Consider the following 17,245-nt stretch of genomic DNA (forward strand, 5'->3'; position numbering starts at 1 on the left):
ACATTTAGCAGAGCCTCCAAAAATTAAAATTCCACTAGCCCCTTATCCTAGAGGTCTGTAGATACCAAAGTTGAGAGAAGCAGCCTGGTGTCATGTAAAGAACATGGGTATTGGATCAGATAATCCTGGGTTCAAATCCTGGCCCCTTCAATTATTATTTTGTGTAATTTTAGCCAATTGTTTCAATTTCCTTGAGACTAAGTTTCTCAAGAGTGAGATAGAAGATGGCTTTCACTAGGCTGTGAAGATTGAATCTAATCATATGTATTAAAAGTGCAAGGTACAGTGGTCAGTACGTAGTAAACATTTGCTAAGTATATTTTGAAGAAATATGTAGAAGAGATAGAACCTATTGAAGGTATATAAAGGACTGTCAATCATCCCAGACCCACCCTCTCCCTCTGGACAAAAACGTGTGATTTTCTGCTTTCCTAAGGCAGTATTTGTCAACTCCATCCTTATGCTACCTTCCTAAGTGAGCAGCTAAGCCTGATTGCTCTTTGTACAGCTGGTTGCTCCCTGGAGGAAGCTGGACTTCCTTTTCCTTCCTATCATGTAGCCTCTTGTAGACTAACCCTAGCCTACATCTGTATCACATCTGTACCCAGTGCTTTTTCAGAGGGCAAAATACCATTACGATGGGCACAAAAATCCCCTTTCAATACATGGTTGAAAATGAAACCAATTCCTCAGTTCTAAGCAGTTCCTTGGAGGGCACAGCTCCCTGTCTTAAATCCTAGTAACCCCTCTGTTTCCAGTAATAGTGACAGTTGCACACTTCATTTGAAGTTCACACTCCCCCCGTTAATCAGACAAGCATAATACTTCTTTGTGGAGTTTCTCAGTGAAGTTGGAGTTCCAGGCTTTTATTTCTGTTGTTGCCTGGCTTTAAGGCACACGCCATTAACTTCTTTTTTTCGCTAAATTCAGCTATAAGCAGGAAGGATGGACCAAATGTGGAAGACTTCACATCTCAGTTCTCTTAAGCAGAATTTAATAAAACATTCCAAACAGCAAATTGTATAAAAGAAGAATTGTTACTACAACTTTTAGTTTTATTTTATATAATCTGTTCACATCTAAAAGAAAGAGAGAACAGAAGTCACTGTCCCTGCGTGTGGAGAGATGGGGAAACACTGATACACTTACTCTATCTTTCTGGAGGGCATTTTGTAAAACCGACCAAAACTCTTTTACTCAGCAATTCTACTTCTAGAAATTTATTTTAAGGAAATATCTAAGGGGCAAAATTGTTCTACCTCATTCTTATTAATAGTAACAAACAAGCAAAAACCCCAAAACTTAATTGTCCAAATACAGGATTGGTTGAAAATTGCAGTATGTGCACGTGATAGAATATTATACAACCGTTAACATGTTAAACAGATTCTTTTCCTTGAATGCAGTATGATTAAATTTTGAAAAATTTTATGTTACATGTCTAAGTGTGAGGTGTGTGCGTGTGACGAGTCTATACACCAAGTTACAAGGAGGGACTTACAAGTAGGCGTACAATGTGAGTATGAGTATGGCAGGTGAGATGGGATGGGGAGGAAAACTGGGAGCATGAGTGGGCAGGAGTGGAGAATAAAGTGTGAGAACTCTAAATACAAAAGTATTTGGAAGGCTACGTGACACAACATCCTTGTATTTCTATCTGAATATTCACTTGCTTGATGATCTCATCCAGTTTCAAGGTTTTAAATATCTGTAGGCTGATGACTGCCAAATTTGTATCTGCAGCCCAGGCTTTCTTCATGAACTCCAGACTCATCTACCTACTCCCTTGATAGTCCCACTGACACTTCTAATACACATCTCAAACTTGACGTGCTCAAAACTGAACTCCTCTCTACTCCTTCCTGTTTCTCGGATCCAAACTGAAGTCACCCTTGACTCTTTTCTTTCTTTCACATCCCACATCTGCGAAACCATTAGCAAATCTTGTTTGTCTTACTTTCAAAATATATCTAGAGTCAGATCATGTCACACTGGTCCATTAGTACCAGCATCATCTCTTCTCTAGATAATTATAATTGCTTCCTATCTGGTCTGCCTGACTCCTTGTTCCCCCAAATCAACTCCCAACACAACAGCCACAGTGGCTCTTTCAAGAATGAAGCTGGCTCATGTCACTCCTCTGCTCAGATACTTTCACGGTTTCCTATCCTGCTCAAAGTAAACGGTAAAGTACTTATAATGACTAGAGGGGCCCTCCCTGGTCTGACCCACCTCTTCCCATTACTTTTCTGACCCCATTTCCTCCCAGTCTCTGGCTCCATCACTGAACTCCAAGCTAAGTGTCCTCCTAGCTGTTCCTCAAACACAAGATGCTCACTCTCATCATACCACCTTGCATGTACCATTCCCTCTACCTAGAGCATTTTTTGTCCAGATATACCTAAGTTCCCTTCTTTCACCTCCTTCAGACTTTTGCTCAAATGTCTCCTTTTCTGGGAGATCTTTTCTGACTTATCCTGTCTTACACCCTTTTTACCCCTTCCCTGGCTTGCTTTTTTATTTTTTTTCCTCCCTGCACTTATAACTTCTGATATATTATGTGTTTCCTTTGTTTATTTTCTCTCTGTCCCACCAGATTGTAAGCTCCGTGAGGAGTTCACCATGATGTCCTCAGCCTTCACAAGAGTGCCCAACACAAGGAAGGTCCCTGGCAAATACCTGTTGAATGAATGGGTGAGAATCAGCTCTGGTTCTCTGGATGGTGAGGTGTTTTACATTCTCCTCCTTGTGTATCAGAGCTCCTAATTTTTCCAGATGAAGTTTAAAAACAATGAAATAATGCTAATTGTGCCTATATTACAGACAGGGAAATGAGGGAGATAAAAAAACTTCCCCAAGTAATGAGCATCAGAAATTAACCCTAGCTCTTTTCCTTTTTTTTTCCAAAGAGACAAGGGTTTCTCAACCTTGACACTATTGACATTTTAGGCTGAGTAGTTCTTTGTTGTGGGCTGTCCTGTGCATTGTAGGGTGTTTAGCAGCATCCCTGGCCTCTACGCAGTAGATGTCAATAACACCTCCCTCCTCCGCTTTAAAAACGATAAATGTCTCCAGATTTTGCCAAGTGTCCTCTGAACAAACTTCTGGGAATGTTTTGTTCTTTCTTTGAGAAAAGGAATCCATGGGGGGATCCACAGAGCTGATCCTGGTGCCCAGCCTCATCATTATTGCCTCTGACGAGAGCTGTTAAGCTGAATTTTGAGTTGCACCTTTTAGGCAAGCAGCCCATGAGGTGGGAAATAAATTGAGAGTAAATTGAGCTATTTGAGAAGCTAAAAGGAGATCCTGAGGCTGTGGCAAAAGGGAGTAGGGGGTGTGAGTGAGGGAGAAGCTCGGGGGAAAAAGGCAGGTCATGCAAGGTCTTGAAGGCCATTTTAAGAAGGTTAAATTTTATTGTAATTACATTATTTAAAAATTATTTAGTTTGGGGCTTCCCTGGTGGTGCAGTGGTTAAGAATCTGTCTGCCAATGCAGGGGACACGGGTTTGAGCCCTGGTCCGGGAAGATCCCCCATGCCGCGGAGCAACTAAGCCCGTGCACCACAACTACTGAGCCTGTGCTCTAGAGCCCGCGAGCTACAACTACTGAAGCCCGCGTGCCTGGAGCCCGTGCTCCGCAACAAGAGAAGCCACCGCAATGAGAAGCCCACGCACTGCAAGGAAGAGTAGCCCCTGCTCGCCACAACTAGAGAAAGCCTGCATGCAGCATTGAAGACCCAATGCAGTCAAAAATAAATAAATAAGGTAAATAAATTTTTAAAATTAGTTTAATTTTAATAGGTAGTAAATGCTCACTAAATGAGTAAGTAAATAAGAAAGTAAATAAATACAGCAAAAAGTAAAGTTATAAAAGGTGTCTGTGAAAAGTCCTCCTCCCACCTCTGGGCCCATCTGCTCAATTCCTGTTCAAGGTAACTACCGTTATTAATTGCTTACCAATAATTCCAATGTTTATTTGTTTGTTTGCACGGGGTGTGGGGCACATAAAAGCAAATATAGTCTGCATTCTCATTTTCCCCCTGCTTTTTTTTCACAAGTGGTACACTGTTCTGCACCGTGCTGTTTTCCTCATCCCTTGGAGCAGACTCCTTTTTTTGTAGAGTTGCACTGTGTGCATGTGCCTTAGTTTAATTAGTTTCCTAGCCATGGACAGTTGTGTTGTTTTCAATCTTTTGCTACTACAAACTGTGCTGCAAAGAATAACCTCGTACGCTTGTCATTTCGCACATGTACAAGGATATCCTGAAGTGGAATAGCTGGGTCAAAGGCAAGTATACATTTGCAGTTTTGGTAGATATTTCCAGATTGCCCTGCCACCTCTCTTTCCATGTGAGCACCCATTTCCCTACAGCCTTGCCCACAGGCTGTATTAGCAAACTGGGGGTGTGCTATTCTGATATGTAGTTGAGTATAGATTTAAGTTGATTTTCTCAGTTATGGGTTTTGTGTTTTCCTTTATGCTAATTTCTCTTACCAGTCTTCGCCCATTTTATATGTCAGAGTACTGGTCTTTTTCTTCTTGCCCTTGTGCTGTGACTTGCAAATACTTTTCCTCAGTTTGTCATTGTCTTTTGACTTTCCTTATGTTTTTTTTTTTTAAATTTTTTGGCTGTGCCACTCGGCATGTAAGATCTTAGTTCCCTGACCAGGGATTGAACCTGAGCCGCCTGCATTGGAAGTGTGGAGTCTTAACCACTGCACCTCCAGGGAAGTCCCTGGGTTATTTTTAAATATGGTTGAATTTATAGTTTCTGGCTTTTGAGCCATAGTTAGAAAGATATTCTTCACTCTGAAGTTAACCAGAAAAGCACCTAAATTTTCTTCATGTAATTTCCATTGTCATTTTTTAAACAGCTTTATTGAGGTATAATTGATATACCAAAAAATGTGCATATTTGATGTATATAATTTGATGACTTTGGACATATGCATACACCTGTGAAACTGTCTGTTACCATGATTATAGTGATGGTTTCATGTAATTTTATGCTTTTATTTTTTACATTTAAATATAATTTTTAAAAAATTTATCGGGGTACATGGTATGAGGATTGGATGCAACTTATTTTTTTTTTTCTGGATGTATTTACCCGTAGCATTGATGAACATTTGAATCCAATGTTTGCCTGTTAGGAATACTGCTTCTGTGAGCATACTTCTACATGTCTTATGTTGATCATATAAAAGTATTTTTGTTGGTTAAGTACCTAGAAGTAAACTTGTTGGGTTATAGCATATATATATACATATAATACGTTCAGCTCTGGAAGATACGAGAGAATATTTTCCAGGATAGTTATTTCAATTTATACTCCCAGCAGAGTGTATGAGAGCCAATTGCTCTTGATATTTGCTGTCTTTCTCATTTTAGCCATTCTGGGTTTTGTGGTAGCATCCATGATGACTAATGAGATTGAACATCTTTTGCATATTTATTGACTCTTTAGATATCCTCTTTGAAGAAGTACCTACTCAAATCTGTTATCTATTTTTCTATTGGGTATACTGTCTTCAAAATTGATTTATGGGTGTTCTTTATATATCTGGATGTATCCTCTGTTGAAGACAAGAATTGTGAAAAAAAAAGACCAAATGGAAATTCTACAACTGAAAAATATATAACTGATATTAGGAAATCAATAAACAGGTTTATCATCATATTAGAAACATCTGAAGAAAGAAATCAAAGATACATCAGAGAATAATTTCCAAGCTGAAACTCGGAGGGAAAAGAAGATGGAAATCAAAGAAAAGAATATAAAAATATAATTTATATAACATATTATATAATATGTAATATATATACACAAATATTATATATATATGAGATAAGGTAAAAAGTTTAACATAGGCATAATTGGAGTTGCAGAAGAATAAAAGGGAGAAAATGGAGCAGAAGCAATACTTGAAGAGAAAATAACTGATACTTTTTCATCTAAAGTTCCTAACTTGGTTTTCATATGCTCAATAAATGTTAGCTATTGTCACTGTCAATATTACTATTTTTCCTACTCTTGCTCCTAGGAAAGATTTTTACTATTGACAGTATCAGTGGAGTCCAAACCCACTAGGACATTTTTTCACCAAAGACCTTATGTTCCAGGGGCAATCCTCCCCTCCTCCTCCCCCCTCCTCCTCCCCCCTCCCCCTCCTGCTCCCCCCTCCTCCCCTTCTCCTCAACCCCTCCTCCCCCCTCCTTCTCCCCCTCCCCTCCTCCTCCCCCTTCTCCCCCCTCATTCCCCCTCCTCCTCAACCCCTCCTACTCCCTCCTCCTCCCCCTCCCCCTCCTCCTCCCCCTCCTCCTCCCTCCTCCTCCCCCTCCCCCTCCTCCTCCCCCTCCCCTCCTCCTCCCCCTCCCCTCCTCCTCCCCCTTCTCCCCCTCCTCCCCCCTCCCCCTCCTCCCCCTCCCCCTCCTCCCTTCCTCCTCCCCCTCCTCCCTTCCTCCTCCCCCTCCTTCTCCTTCTCCTTCTTCGTCAATAGCATTATTGAGATTGCCATACTTTAAACCCTCCCATTTATTTCTTTTCTTTTTTTATATTTACTAGTTTGCTTTATTTTTTAGATTCTACATGTAAGTGATGTCATATAGTATTTATCTTTCTCTGACTTATTTCACTAAGCATAATATTCTCTAGGTCCATCCATGTTGCTGCAAATGGCAATATTTCATTCTTTTTATGGTTGAGTAATATTCCATTGTATCTATATACCACATTTTCTTAAACCAGTTATCTGTTGATGGGCATTTGGATTGTTTCCATGTCTTGGCTATTGCAAATAGTGCTGCTATGAACGTTGGGGCACATGTAGTTTTTTAAATTAGAGTTTTCTTTTTTTCTGGATATATGCCCAGGAGTGGGATTGCTGGATCATACAGTAGCTCTACTTTTAGTTTTTTAAGGAACCTCCATATGATTTTCCATAGTGGCTGCACCAATTTACATTCCCACCAATAGTGCAGGAGGGTTCCCTTTCTCCATACCCTCTCCAGCATTTATTATTTGTAGACTTTTTTTTTATTAAGAAAAATCTGAATCTTTTATTTTTTATTTTATTTTAAAATTTTATTTATTTATTTATTTTTGGCTACATTGGGTCCTCATTTCTGCACACGGGCTTTCTCTAGTTGTGGCGAGTGGGGGCTACTCTTCCTTGCTGTGTGTGGGCTTCTCATTGCAGTGGCTCCTCTTGTTGTGGAGCATGGGCTCTAGAGCACAGGCTCAGTAGTTGTGGTGCATGGGCTTAATTGCTCCGAGGCACGTGGGATATTCTCGGACCAGGGCTCGAACCCGTGTTCCCTGCATTGACAGGCGGATTCTTAACCACTGTGCCACCAGGGAAGCCCAACTTATAGACTTTTTGATGATGGCCATTCTGACTGGTGTGAGGTGATATTGCATTTTGGCTTTGATTTGCATTTCTCTGATAATTAACGACGTTGAACATCTTTTCGTGTGCCTATTGGCTGTCTGTATGTCTTCTTTTGAAAAATGTCTATTCAGGTCTTCTGCCCACTTTTTGGCTTTTTTGGTGTTGAGTTATATATTTTGGATATTAACCCATTACTGGTCAAATCATTTGCAAATATTTTCTCCCATTCATCAGGTTGTCTTTTCACGTTGTTGATGGTTTCCTGTACTGTGCAAAAGCTTTTAAGTTTAATTAGGTTCCATTTGTTTATTTTTCCTTTTATTTCCTTTGCTTTAGGAGACAGATCAAAAAAAATATGACTAAAATTTATGTCAGAGAGCGTCCTGCCTATGTTTTCTTCTGTGAGTTTTATGGTTTCTGGTCTTACATGTAGGTCTTTAATGCATTCTGAGTTTATTTTCGTATATGGTGTAAGACAATGTTCTAAGTTCATTCTTTTACATGTAGCTGTCCAGTTTTCCCAGGATCAGTTATTGGAGAGGCTGTCTTTTCTCCCTTGTATATTCTTGTCTCCTTTGTCATAGTAAATCCCCCCATTTAAAGTGTCCAATTCAATGCATTTAGTATATTCATAGTCGGTAACCATCACAATAATTATAAAACATTTTAATCACTACCATCCCCTCCTCCCATACAAAAAACAAAAAAAAACCCCAAACCCTGTTCCCCTTAGCTGTCAAACTCTGGTAGCTAGTAATCTACCTTCTGTCTCTACAAATTTGACTATTCTGGACATTTCATATAAATGGAATCCTATAATATGTGGCCCTTTGTGACTGGCTTCTTTCACTTAGCATAGTGTTTTCAAGGTTTATCCATGTTGTACCTTGTGTCAGTACTTCATTCCCTTTTATTATGGAATAATATTCTGTTGTACGGATGGATGTATGCTTGGATGGATGGAGATACAATAAACTGAGATGGGGAAGACTGAACGGGAAGCAGATTTTTGGAGAAAGACTAAAATTCGGTTTTGTAACATGTTAAGTTTGAGGTGCCTAAGAGCCATGCAAGCTTATTTGTCAGGTAGGCAGTTGGATGTAAGGTTTTGGAGCTCAGAAGACTGGCAGGGCCTCATGGTATAACTCTGACACAGAGTTTATACTTATAAGAATATCACCTGGTAGCATTTAAAGTCATAGAAATGGATATGGCCACCGAGGAAGAAAGATGAGAGGAGGGCAATCCCCTGAAGCATGCCCACATTTAAAGGCCAGATGGAGGAGACAAACAGCCAGAGATGTGGCAGGGGGAGAAGGAGGGGCGATGTCTTGGAAGGAGTAACCACCAAACTCCACCCCGAGGACAAGGAAGATGAAGACTGGAAACAAACCAAATAGTCTGTTCTCTTTGGCAACCTGAAAGCATTCGCTCACTTTTTACTCAGAAATAAAGCTCCAAGGGTAGCGTTTCCCCTCCCCACAGTAGTTTCTGCACATCCCTTTACAAGCACATGCATACACAGCCTTTTAAGTGCTAAACATGTTAAATCTGGGTGATGTTTCAATTTTTGTCCTTTTGGTTTTTGCTTATCTGCGTTTTCTCATCTCTCTACAGCAATAAGTATTATGTAGTAACAACAACAACAAAAATCCATCACGTTAGATGATAACATCTGTCTGTTCCTGAGCACAGCGTGGCCAGAAGAGCAGCATCGCTGTAAGTGCCTGTTTCTCCCTCCCTGCCATGGACAGGGACGCAGTGGCAGGAATGATAATAATCCTTGCTACTTATTCTGCACACCCTTGCCTTTGTTCTGGGCTACTGAGCTGGGAGCTTTGTGTGAGGCTCGGGACCTCTTGTATGAATCTGGGACCAGAAAGAAATGAGGGCTCTTTACCATATCCACCTGGAGGCTGCCTGCTAAGTGCACTGTTTAATTTAGAAGTGCCTTTTATCCTAGATCTCTGGACCAGCTAAAGTTGTGGTCACTGTTCCCAGCAAGGACTGGGGGGAGGAGGGGTGGAATTAATTAAACCTAGAGGAAGGGCCACTGAAGGGCGGAGCTAAGGTGGAAGAGAGGAGAACCCTTTAAATAAAGGGCGCACATGGGCTGCCCAGGAGCACACCCTCCACCTCCTCCGTGTTGTCGGTGAGAAGGACCTAAGCCCCAGGGAGATGTTGGAGCCTGAGGAGTACAGAAGGAGAGGTGAGCACGGGCATCCCTGGCCCTCTTCCCTGCTGCCACTCTTGTAGGAACTGCTGCTTAGATTTGGGGGTATCTTTTTTTTTTTTTTTTTTTTTGCGGTACGCGGGCCTCTCACTGTTGTGGTCTCTCCCGTTGCGGAGCACAGGCTCCGGACGCGCAGGCTCAGCGGCCATGGCTCACGGGCCCAGCCGCTCCGTGACATGTGGGATCCTCCCGGACCGGGGCACAAACCCGTGTCCCCTGTATCGGCAGGCAGACTCTCAACCACTGCGCCACCAGGGAAGCCCTTTGGGGTATCTTTTGACTGGAGTGTTAGAATTGCCTGCTGAGAGTTGGCTTCCACAAAATTTTTCCTGAGAAGGGAATGTGGGATCAGAGTTTAAAACTTTTCTCAACCTCTCTTTCATCCTCCCCCTCATACACCAACTCTCATGTGCGTCCACACTACTGTACCAGACTTTTCCTTTCTTCTTTCCCACGGAATAGGGGATTTGGGTTTCTGAAATACTAAATGGGTACAGGGGGATTATTCATGTTCTGAAGTAGAAAAGAATTTCCCTAAGTCTTCTGCAGTCATGCAAAATCTTATCTTCCTTTCTCTTCATTTCTCTATGTGTGAATCTGTCTGTAGAGTTCTTTCATTTAGTCATTCATTCCATAAATATTTAAAGAGCACCTACTGTGTCTCAAGCCTTGTGTGATGAGCAAAACCAAATGGTTATCTTGTCTTCAGGCACGGCTGTCCTAAGAGGGAAAGTAAGTAGTTGCTTATAATTTCTCTCTCCATAAAGTTTTATATCCTCATCCCCTCTAGTAGGTTATTTTGCCTAAAATTTCTTTGCTGTAAGGCGTGGTTCCATGTTAAAATCCAACTTTTCCTCTCTTTCCTCTACCCAGACATAACTCACTAAGTGGCTATCAGTCTTTTTTTTTAAAAAAAAAAACCTTTTTCTTTTATATTGGAGTATAGCCGGCTAACAATGTTATGATAGTTTCAGGTGCACAGCAAAGTGACTCAGCCATACATATACATGTATCCATTCTCCCCCACACTCCCTTCCCATCCAGGCTGAATGACTATCAGTCTTTACACTTCAGTGGACATTAGCTTATTCCATTGCTTTCCAAAGGCACTCGGCCGAGAGCTGGTTTTATCGGCTGTGGATGTTTATCCTGTGAGTGGAACACAAAAACATTCCATGTGGTCCCTGGGTAAGTGGAGGGCTAGGTCCAGGGCTCTCAGAGCTCTGGAGGGATGCTGCTGCAGTTATGAAAGGCATTGGGCCGTTGGAGGGTTGGAGGAGAGCACAAAGAAGAGAGAAGGGTGCTGGAAGTTTTCACAGTTTTGTCTGGGAATGGTCCTGCTTATAAGAATTTTGTATGAGCTGATGCAGTTGGGAAGACATCGGCTTCCCTTTCCTTGTCTCTCTCGCTCTTTTGCAGGGGGAAAAGGAGGCTAGTGAGTACTAAAGAGGAATGATAGATACTGAGAGAGACACAGAGGGGGAGATGAACACACAGACACAGACACAGAGAGGAAGAGAAGCAATAAGAGAGAGAGAAAAAGAGACAGAGATGAAGAGACAGAGGCTCTGAAGACAGAGACCCTTTCCTGGAGAAATGAAAGGGAAGAAAGAATAGATAATTTGCAGTGGCTTCAAGTATTCGACTTGGCTGTTTTTCTTCCTTATTCTTTTATTCATTCATTTGATAAAATTTGTTGAGCGTCTGAAAACTGTTCTAGGTACTGAGGTATTGGTGGAGGTAGAGCGAGGGAGATAAATTGGTTAAGACATGGCCCTGCATTTCCCCAAGATTTCAGGCTAGTGCAGGGTTCTTAGTCTGGGCCTGTGGTTGTGCTTTGGGGAGTCCATGAACCTCAGAAATTACACACAAAATTATGTGTATACAAGTCTACCGTTTTAATCAGATTCTCAAAGAAGTTCATGGGTCCAAAAATATGGGGAATTACTGGTCCAATGGGAATGGTGAACAAATACATTTTTTACCTTTTATCAGAACCTAGTGTGGGAGCTTGCCATCTGTGCCAACAAGGAGTATAGGGGGTGTGTGTGCGTGTGTGCAATTTCTGGATAGAAAGAGCCGCAGCGTTTCTACTGAATCTGTAAGGTGATGAATGCATAGACCCTCTGTTTTTTGAGAAGAAAAGAAAGGTGGGAGAGCTGATCAAGATTCATATGGAAAAGGGAAGGGGAGGAGAAAGAAATCCTTTGTTGTTAGAGCTTGATGCCTTGGAGATTTTCCCTCTTATTCATTTAGATAGAGTCACACACTCCCTCCATCATTCATTCACTCCTTTGCACACTTTTAAATTTTTTAATTGAAGACAAGCTGTCTGCTGGGGGTCAGACCCTCCACCATTCAGCCCATGAATCCTTCTCCTTCTTCACCCAGTCTCCTGATCCCGATGCTAGGGCGACGGGCACAAATTGGCCAGGCCCAGTCAGGGGACATGAGCCTGGCTTCTCTGCCTCCCTTGTAGGAAAGGAGATGGTGGATTACATCTGCCAGTACCTGAGCAGCGTGCAGGAGCGGCGGGTGACTCCGGATGTGAGGCCTGGCTACCTGCGGGCCCAGCTGCCCGAGAGTGCGCCCGAGGAGCCCGACAGCTGGGACAGCATCTTTGGGGACATTGAGCGAATCATCATGCCCGGGGTGAGACGCAGTCACCACAGGGTGATTCTGGATGTCGAGGTGTAGGTGGGGGGGGGTCGATGGGCCTGGAAAGCCTTGGGTAACCCTAAGATAAGCCCTCAGCCCCTTGGCCACCGACATCCCAGACTGTCTTCTGGGCATATGGAGGGCCAGGACTTTGACTGAAGTTAGGTTTCTGGTGCCAGGGCTGACCTGTAGAGTTGGGTAGGGAGCAAGATGGAGTAAGGACTGCATCCCAGGGCCTGTCTGACAGAAGGGTGGAAGTCGGATGGGATGAGGTGAGTAGTGAAGATTGGGCCCGAGGGGGAAGGACGAATGTGGGAAGCAAGATGGAGAGAGGAGGTGGGAGATGGTCCCTGAAGCCCCCATTGGCAGAGCCAGGGAACTCTCCTACAGAATCCTGAGATGTGCCAAAGGGAAGGAGAGAAGCCAAAGCACACCTCTCCGAGGGTACCCCGGTTGTCAGGTTGGGTGGGCCGGGAAGCTGAGCGAGTCCTGGTCAGCCCCCTCCTTTCTCCTCCATGAAGTGGGAACCCCGTCCTTCCTAACCAAGGGAGGTCTCCTGATTGAACTGCTTTTCAGGAGTAGGAAGGAGCTTTCCCTGAATCATCTATACTCTCAGTGACAAGGGGCATAGCCTGGTGACAGTGCTAGTGGGGCCAGGGAACAGACAGAGGCTGGCTGAAGCCTGGGGCTTGTGCTGAAGCTGCCGTGTGCTGTGACAATGTCCCCGGCCACCAGGAGCTGGGCCAGGCGCTCCTGCCGAAAGTACACCATCCTCCTCTCACAGAAGGGCTGCCTTTTATTGTGCTCCACGCCACGTGCCAGGCACTGTATTAGCCACATGGTAGACTGGCTTGTTTTATCCCCAAATGACCTTACGATCCATGTTTTATGAAGAAACTGAGGCTCAGAGAAGTTAGTTGTCTTCCCAGAGTCACAGGTCTCCCTGCTTGGGGCACTGGTGTCATGAACCACGTGTGTCCAGCAGCTCTTCCCCAGGATGACTTGATATTTGCTCCCATCATCCCCAAAGAGCTTTGGACTTAGATGTGACAGAAATACACCTGGAGGCAGGGGTGGGGGGGATATTTCTGTTTTCTTTCAAACACAGACAGAAAGTGATGGCAAGTTTGTACAAAGCCAAATATTCATCTCTCTGACCATTCAGCCTATTTTGTAAGCATATTTTGAAAATTTCGGTATCAGTAAAACTCTACCAGGGAGGCTAGCTCCCCAATAAGATTATCTCATGGATTTCATTCTGTAAAATGTAATCTGTGGAGGGGCCAACCGTAATTTGGTAGTGAGACTGAAAGCAGCTGTCAGAAGAGATGGAAATGAGCTGATTCATTTGACTGAAAGAAATTCCAGCAGTTGCTGGGGGTGCAGTTAAAGAGGCTCATTTCTGGACCAGGAGGTCTGTCTGTTTTGATAAGCATTCCTCTGGCTTATCTTATCTTATGTATCTTATTAGAACAGACAATTGCCTCTTGATAGGACCAGGAGGTGGAAGTCCTTCTCCGGGGTTTCCAAAACACTGTCACTAATCACATCAGTAATGAAGACCCAATCTTTCATCTCATCTCTCAGGCTGCACCAGCCTCTGAGAGTTGGCCTGAAAGCCGTTGGCCCTTTGCTTTCTCATTAGGGTCAGCGCCTCCTTTAAAACTGGATTAATTTTCCCCTCCATGCCACCTCCTAGACACAAGGAGAAGAAAAACTGTCTTTTTGCTTTAATTCCAACCCTGGTTAGAGAAACCCCACCTACTCTTAATGAGGGAGGGAGAGGAGAGCAAGGGGAGCAGGCAGGGTGCCACCCTGCTTAGGTGCTGGGCTCCAGAGTCAGGCAGCCCTGGGTTTCTGACATCTGTCCCTATGAGGTATATGTGATCATGGGGATGCTGTCTCTCTCCACCAGCCCCAACTGTTATCTGTAAAACAGGGAGAACGTTAGAACCTACCTAATAGGAGTGCTGTGAGAATTAAACAAGATAAAGCATAGAAAGTGGAAGATGTTGTCATTACCTATGACGCCATCTGCCTGGTGAAGGTTGGAGGACGAGGTCTGATTATCTAAGAGTCAAGTCAGGATATGTGATATGTCCATCACCATGTGATTAGCTTACCGTTAACATTAGTGCTTTACATTTTACAAATTTCCTCCCAGGCTGATCCACACAACAACCCCAGGAGATAGGATTTATTTTATGATGAGAAACTGAGGTAGAGAGATGCACAGGGGAGGATCCTGGTTTTATGAGGTGGGAATTGGATGAAAAATTTGGGACCCGCCCCCTTAAGAAAAAAAATTGAGAATGGATCTTGAAAGAGACCCATGCAAACATGGGACCTTGACGCTTAAGTTCATTAGCTTCACAGTAAGTCTACGGGGTCACACAGCTGGTTATGGCAGGGGTAGGACTGGAACCTGTGTCCTTGGGCTTAAATCTTATGCTCCTTCTACCATACACACTGTCCAGGACACCATCCTTGCTCTTAAAGGGTTAAAGGGATTTGTGTACACGAAATAACTCGATAATACACTAAAATGTTATCTCATGAGTTCTCAGTAGTGTGAAACATCTCGAATGAGAACATTCCATGGGCTCAGGGGGAGGGATCAAAGGCAGATGGGGACCTGGGGAAGGGTTCATGGAGAAGATGAATATTTACTGGCTTTCTAAGCGTTAGCAGATTTTGGAAGGTCCCATCTGTATGAGAAGTGCCTTCCTGTCAGGGGACACAGCTTTGCTCAAAGACATGAACGCAGATACGAACAGGGTATGATTGTAGAACAGTGAGATGAAGCCAGATTAGATAATCAGTGAGGCCAATGAGCCACCGAAAATGTTTCTGAGGGCAGTTGTAGGAGGCCCTTCCTGTCCACGGGCCCCTCCTTTCGTCTGGTTAATCTAACTGTGGGCTCAAGGGTTAACCTGGAGGCAGTTTCCCATGCCCTTGGGCTGGTACTTCTGTCTTCCAGTCTCCTCTCCCCATCCCCACTGGGAAGCTAAGGACAGCTTTGAACCCAGGCACACTGGCCCTCTGCAAGAGTGCATGCCCAAAGAACTCTGGATACTTTTTGCAAGAGACTGGATGAGACAAGCAACCTGCTCTTCCAGAGCTCACAGTCTCCCCTTCCTCTTATTACTGGGTAGGAGCAGTGCGGGGGGTAAGCTTTGGAGACTAATGCAAACACTACCCAGAATCCACAACTCTAATTCCCATAGCAATTTTCATCTTGCATATTCCCTTCTGGTCTCTGCGTGTGTGCAAAGCTCCACTGATGAACTAGCTCAGAATGTGAGAAACGTGGGTGGCAAGAACACTGTGACTATGCCTTACTTTTATGGATTTGTGCCACTTGTTGGTTGTCTTAAAAGCGTCAGCCAGTCTCTAGAGTGGGTGCTGCCCCTTGCCAGGGAGGGTCTCGTGAAGAGGAAAGCCTCCGGTAGCTGCCCCTGGTGCCACCCGTGTACATGCTCTGCTTCCAGGTGGTACACTGGCAAAGCCCCCATATGCACGCCTACTACCCAGCTCTCACCTCTTGGCCATCACTGCTGGGAGACATGCTGGCTGATGCCATCAACTGCTTGGGATTTACCTGGGTGAGTAACCATGGCTGCAGCTATAACCAGTGGAAAAGGGGACATGGCAGGAAGTGAAATCCTGGGGCAGACATATTTTGTCCGGATCTCTGAACAGGGTTTCAAGTTAAATATTAACAATGGCTACATTACTTGAGCTTAAGCTTTATAAAAATGATCTCATCTTATTCTTTAACCCTGTGAAATTATGAGTAGTGGCCCCATTTTTTAGGGGCAAATTAAGAAATGCAGGCTTAAGTAATTTATCTCTCCAAGACCACATAGTTCATGAGACAGAGATGAGATTTGGACCAAGATCTGGTTATTGCCACAATTTGTTACACTCTTTAAACACTTTGGTGCCTGTGGGTACAACCTTCCCCTTGCTCTTGTCTTTGAGGGGTTAGGGATATGCCCTAAGGCTTCCCTTAATAACCCCTTAAGCACCAATCAGCTTTAAATTGTGCCACAAGCCTCCTAGAACAGCTCTTTATTTTAAGCCTGAACTGTTATAGGATGTGTGTGTGTGTGTGTGTGTGTGTGTGTGTGTGTGTGTGTGTAGGGGTGGGTGGGTGGAGTGGGTTGGAAGCTGGGAGACTTACTATCTTTTCTGGGAGGAAGTGCTTTCTTTCTCAGTCTTAAAACTTCCCCCTGGCCTTTAGAATGCTTTTCAGCTGGGTATTTTAGGGACTTTGGGGGCCAAATGGAAGCAATCATTTCTAGGGCTGTTTTTCCATCGGGCCTTGGAGTCACAGGAGAATCCACCTCATCGAGGATGGCATGAACCAAAGCCCCACATTCTGGTTTGGCAGAGGATGAAGGTGCCACAGGACCTAAAAGTGACACCTTCTCCAGGGACAAGACAGGCCTGGGGAGGGTCAAGGCAGAGACGGATGTGTTTCTGGGGCTGGTGGGGACATCTTGGTGCCCTGGGGCAATCCAGATGACATTGCTTTCCCTCTTTCAGGCTTCCAGCCCTGTGTGCACAGAACTGGAGATGAATGTCATGGACTGGCTGGCAAAAATGCTGGGACTTCCAGAGCACTTCCTGCACCACCACCCTGGCAGCCAGGGGGGAGGTGTCCTGCAGGTGCCTCCATTGGCAAAGCTCCTCCTAGCATAGGGACTAAGTAGGGAAAGATAAGTCAAACTTGCCCGGGTGATTCTCATGTTTTCCATGGAGTTTCCCCCATGTCACTCACACCACCACCGTCCCTGCCGGCACCATCACCATTACCATCATAACTCTCATGACTGACACCAGCATCACCGACGCCACCAGCTCCACCACAGTCCCCACTCCCACCTTTGCTGCCACTACCATCTTGACTTCCATTGCCTTTATACCATGGCCACGACTGTCTCCACTCTTCTTTTAG

General features: G+C 44.1%; 1 protein-coding gene across 1 annotated transcript in view; it reads left to right on the forward strand.

The window, feature by feature from the left end:
- Positions 1-1,528: 1,528 nt before the first annotated feature.
- HDC (histidine decarboxylase) overlaps positions 1,529-17,245 on the forward strand; it is a 31,715-nt gene continuing 15,998 nt past the window's right edge. The window contains exons 1-5 of the mRNA XM_089906244.1: positions 1,529-1,535; positions 2,597-2,722; positions 12,104-12,276; positions 15,774-15,887; positions 16,834-16,956. Coding sequence (XP_089762370.1) covers positions 1,529-1,535; positions 2,597-2,722; positions 12,104-12,276; positions 15,774-15,887; positions 16,834-16,956 — 543 coding nt within the window. The remainder of the gene's footprint in view (positions 1,536-2,596; positions 2,723-12,103; positions 12,277-15,773; positions 15,888-16,833; positions 16,957-17,245) is intronic.

This window comes from Delphinapterus leucas, chromosome 2, assembly GCF_059928025.1.
Source record: "Delphinapterus leucas isolate spDelLeu-1000000601 "Yukka" chromosome 2, BTC_Dleu_Yukka2, whole genome shotgun sequence".
Lineage (NCBI taxonomy): Eukaryota > Metazoa > Chordata > Mammalia > Artiodactyla > Monodontidae > Delphinapterus > Delphinapterus leucas.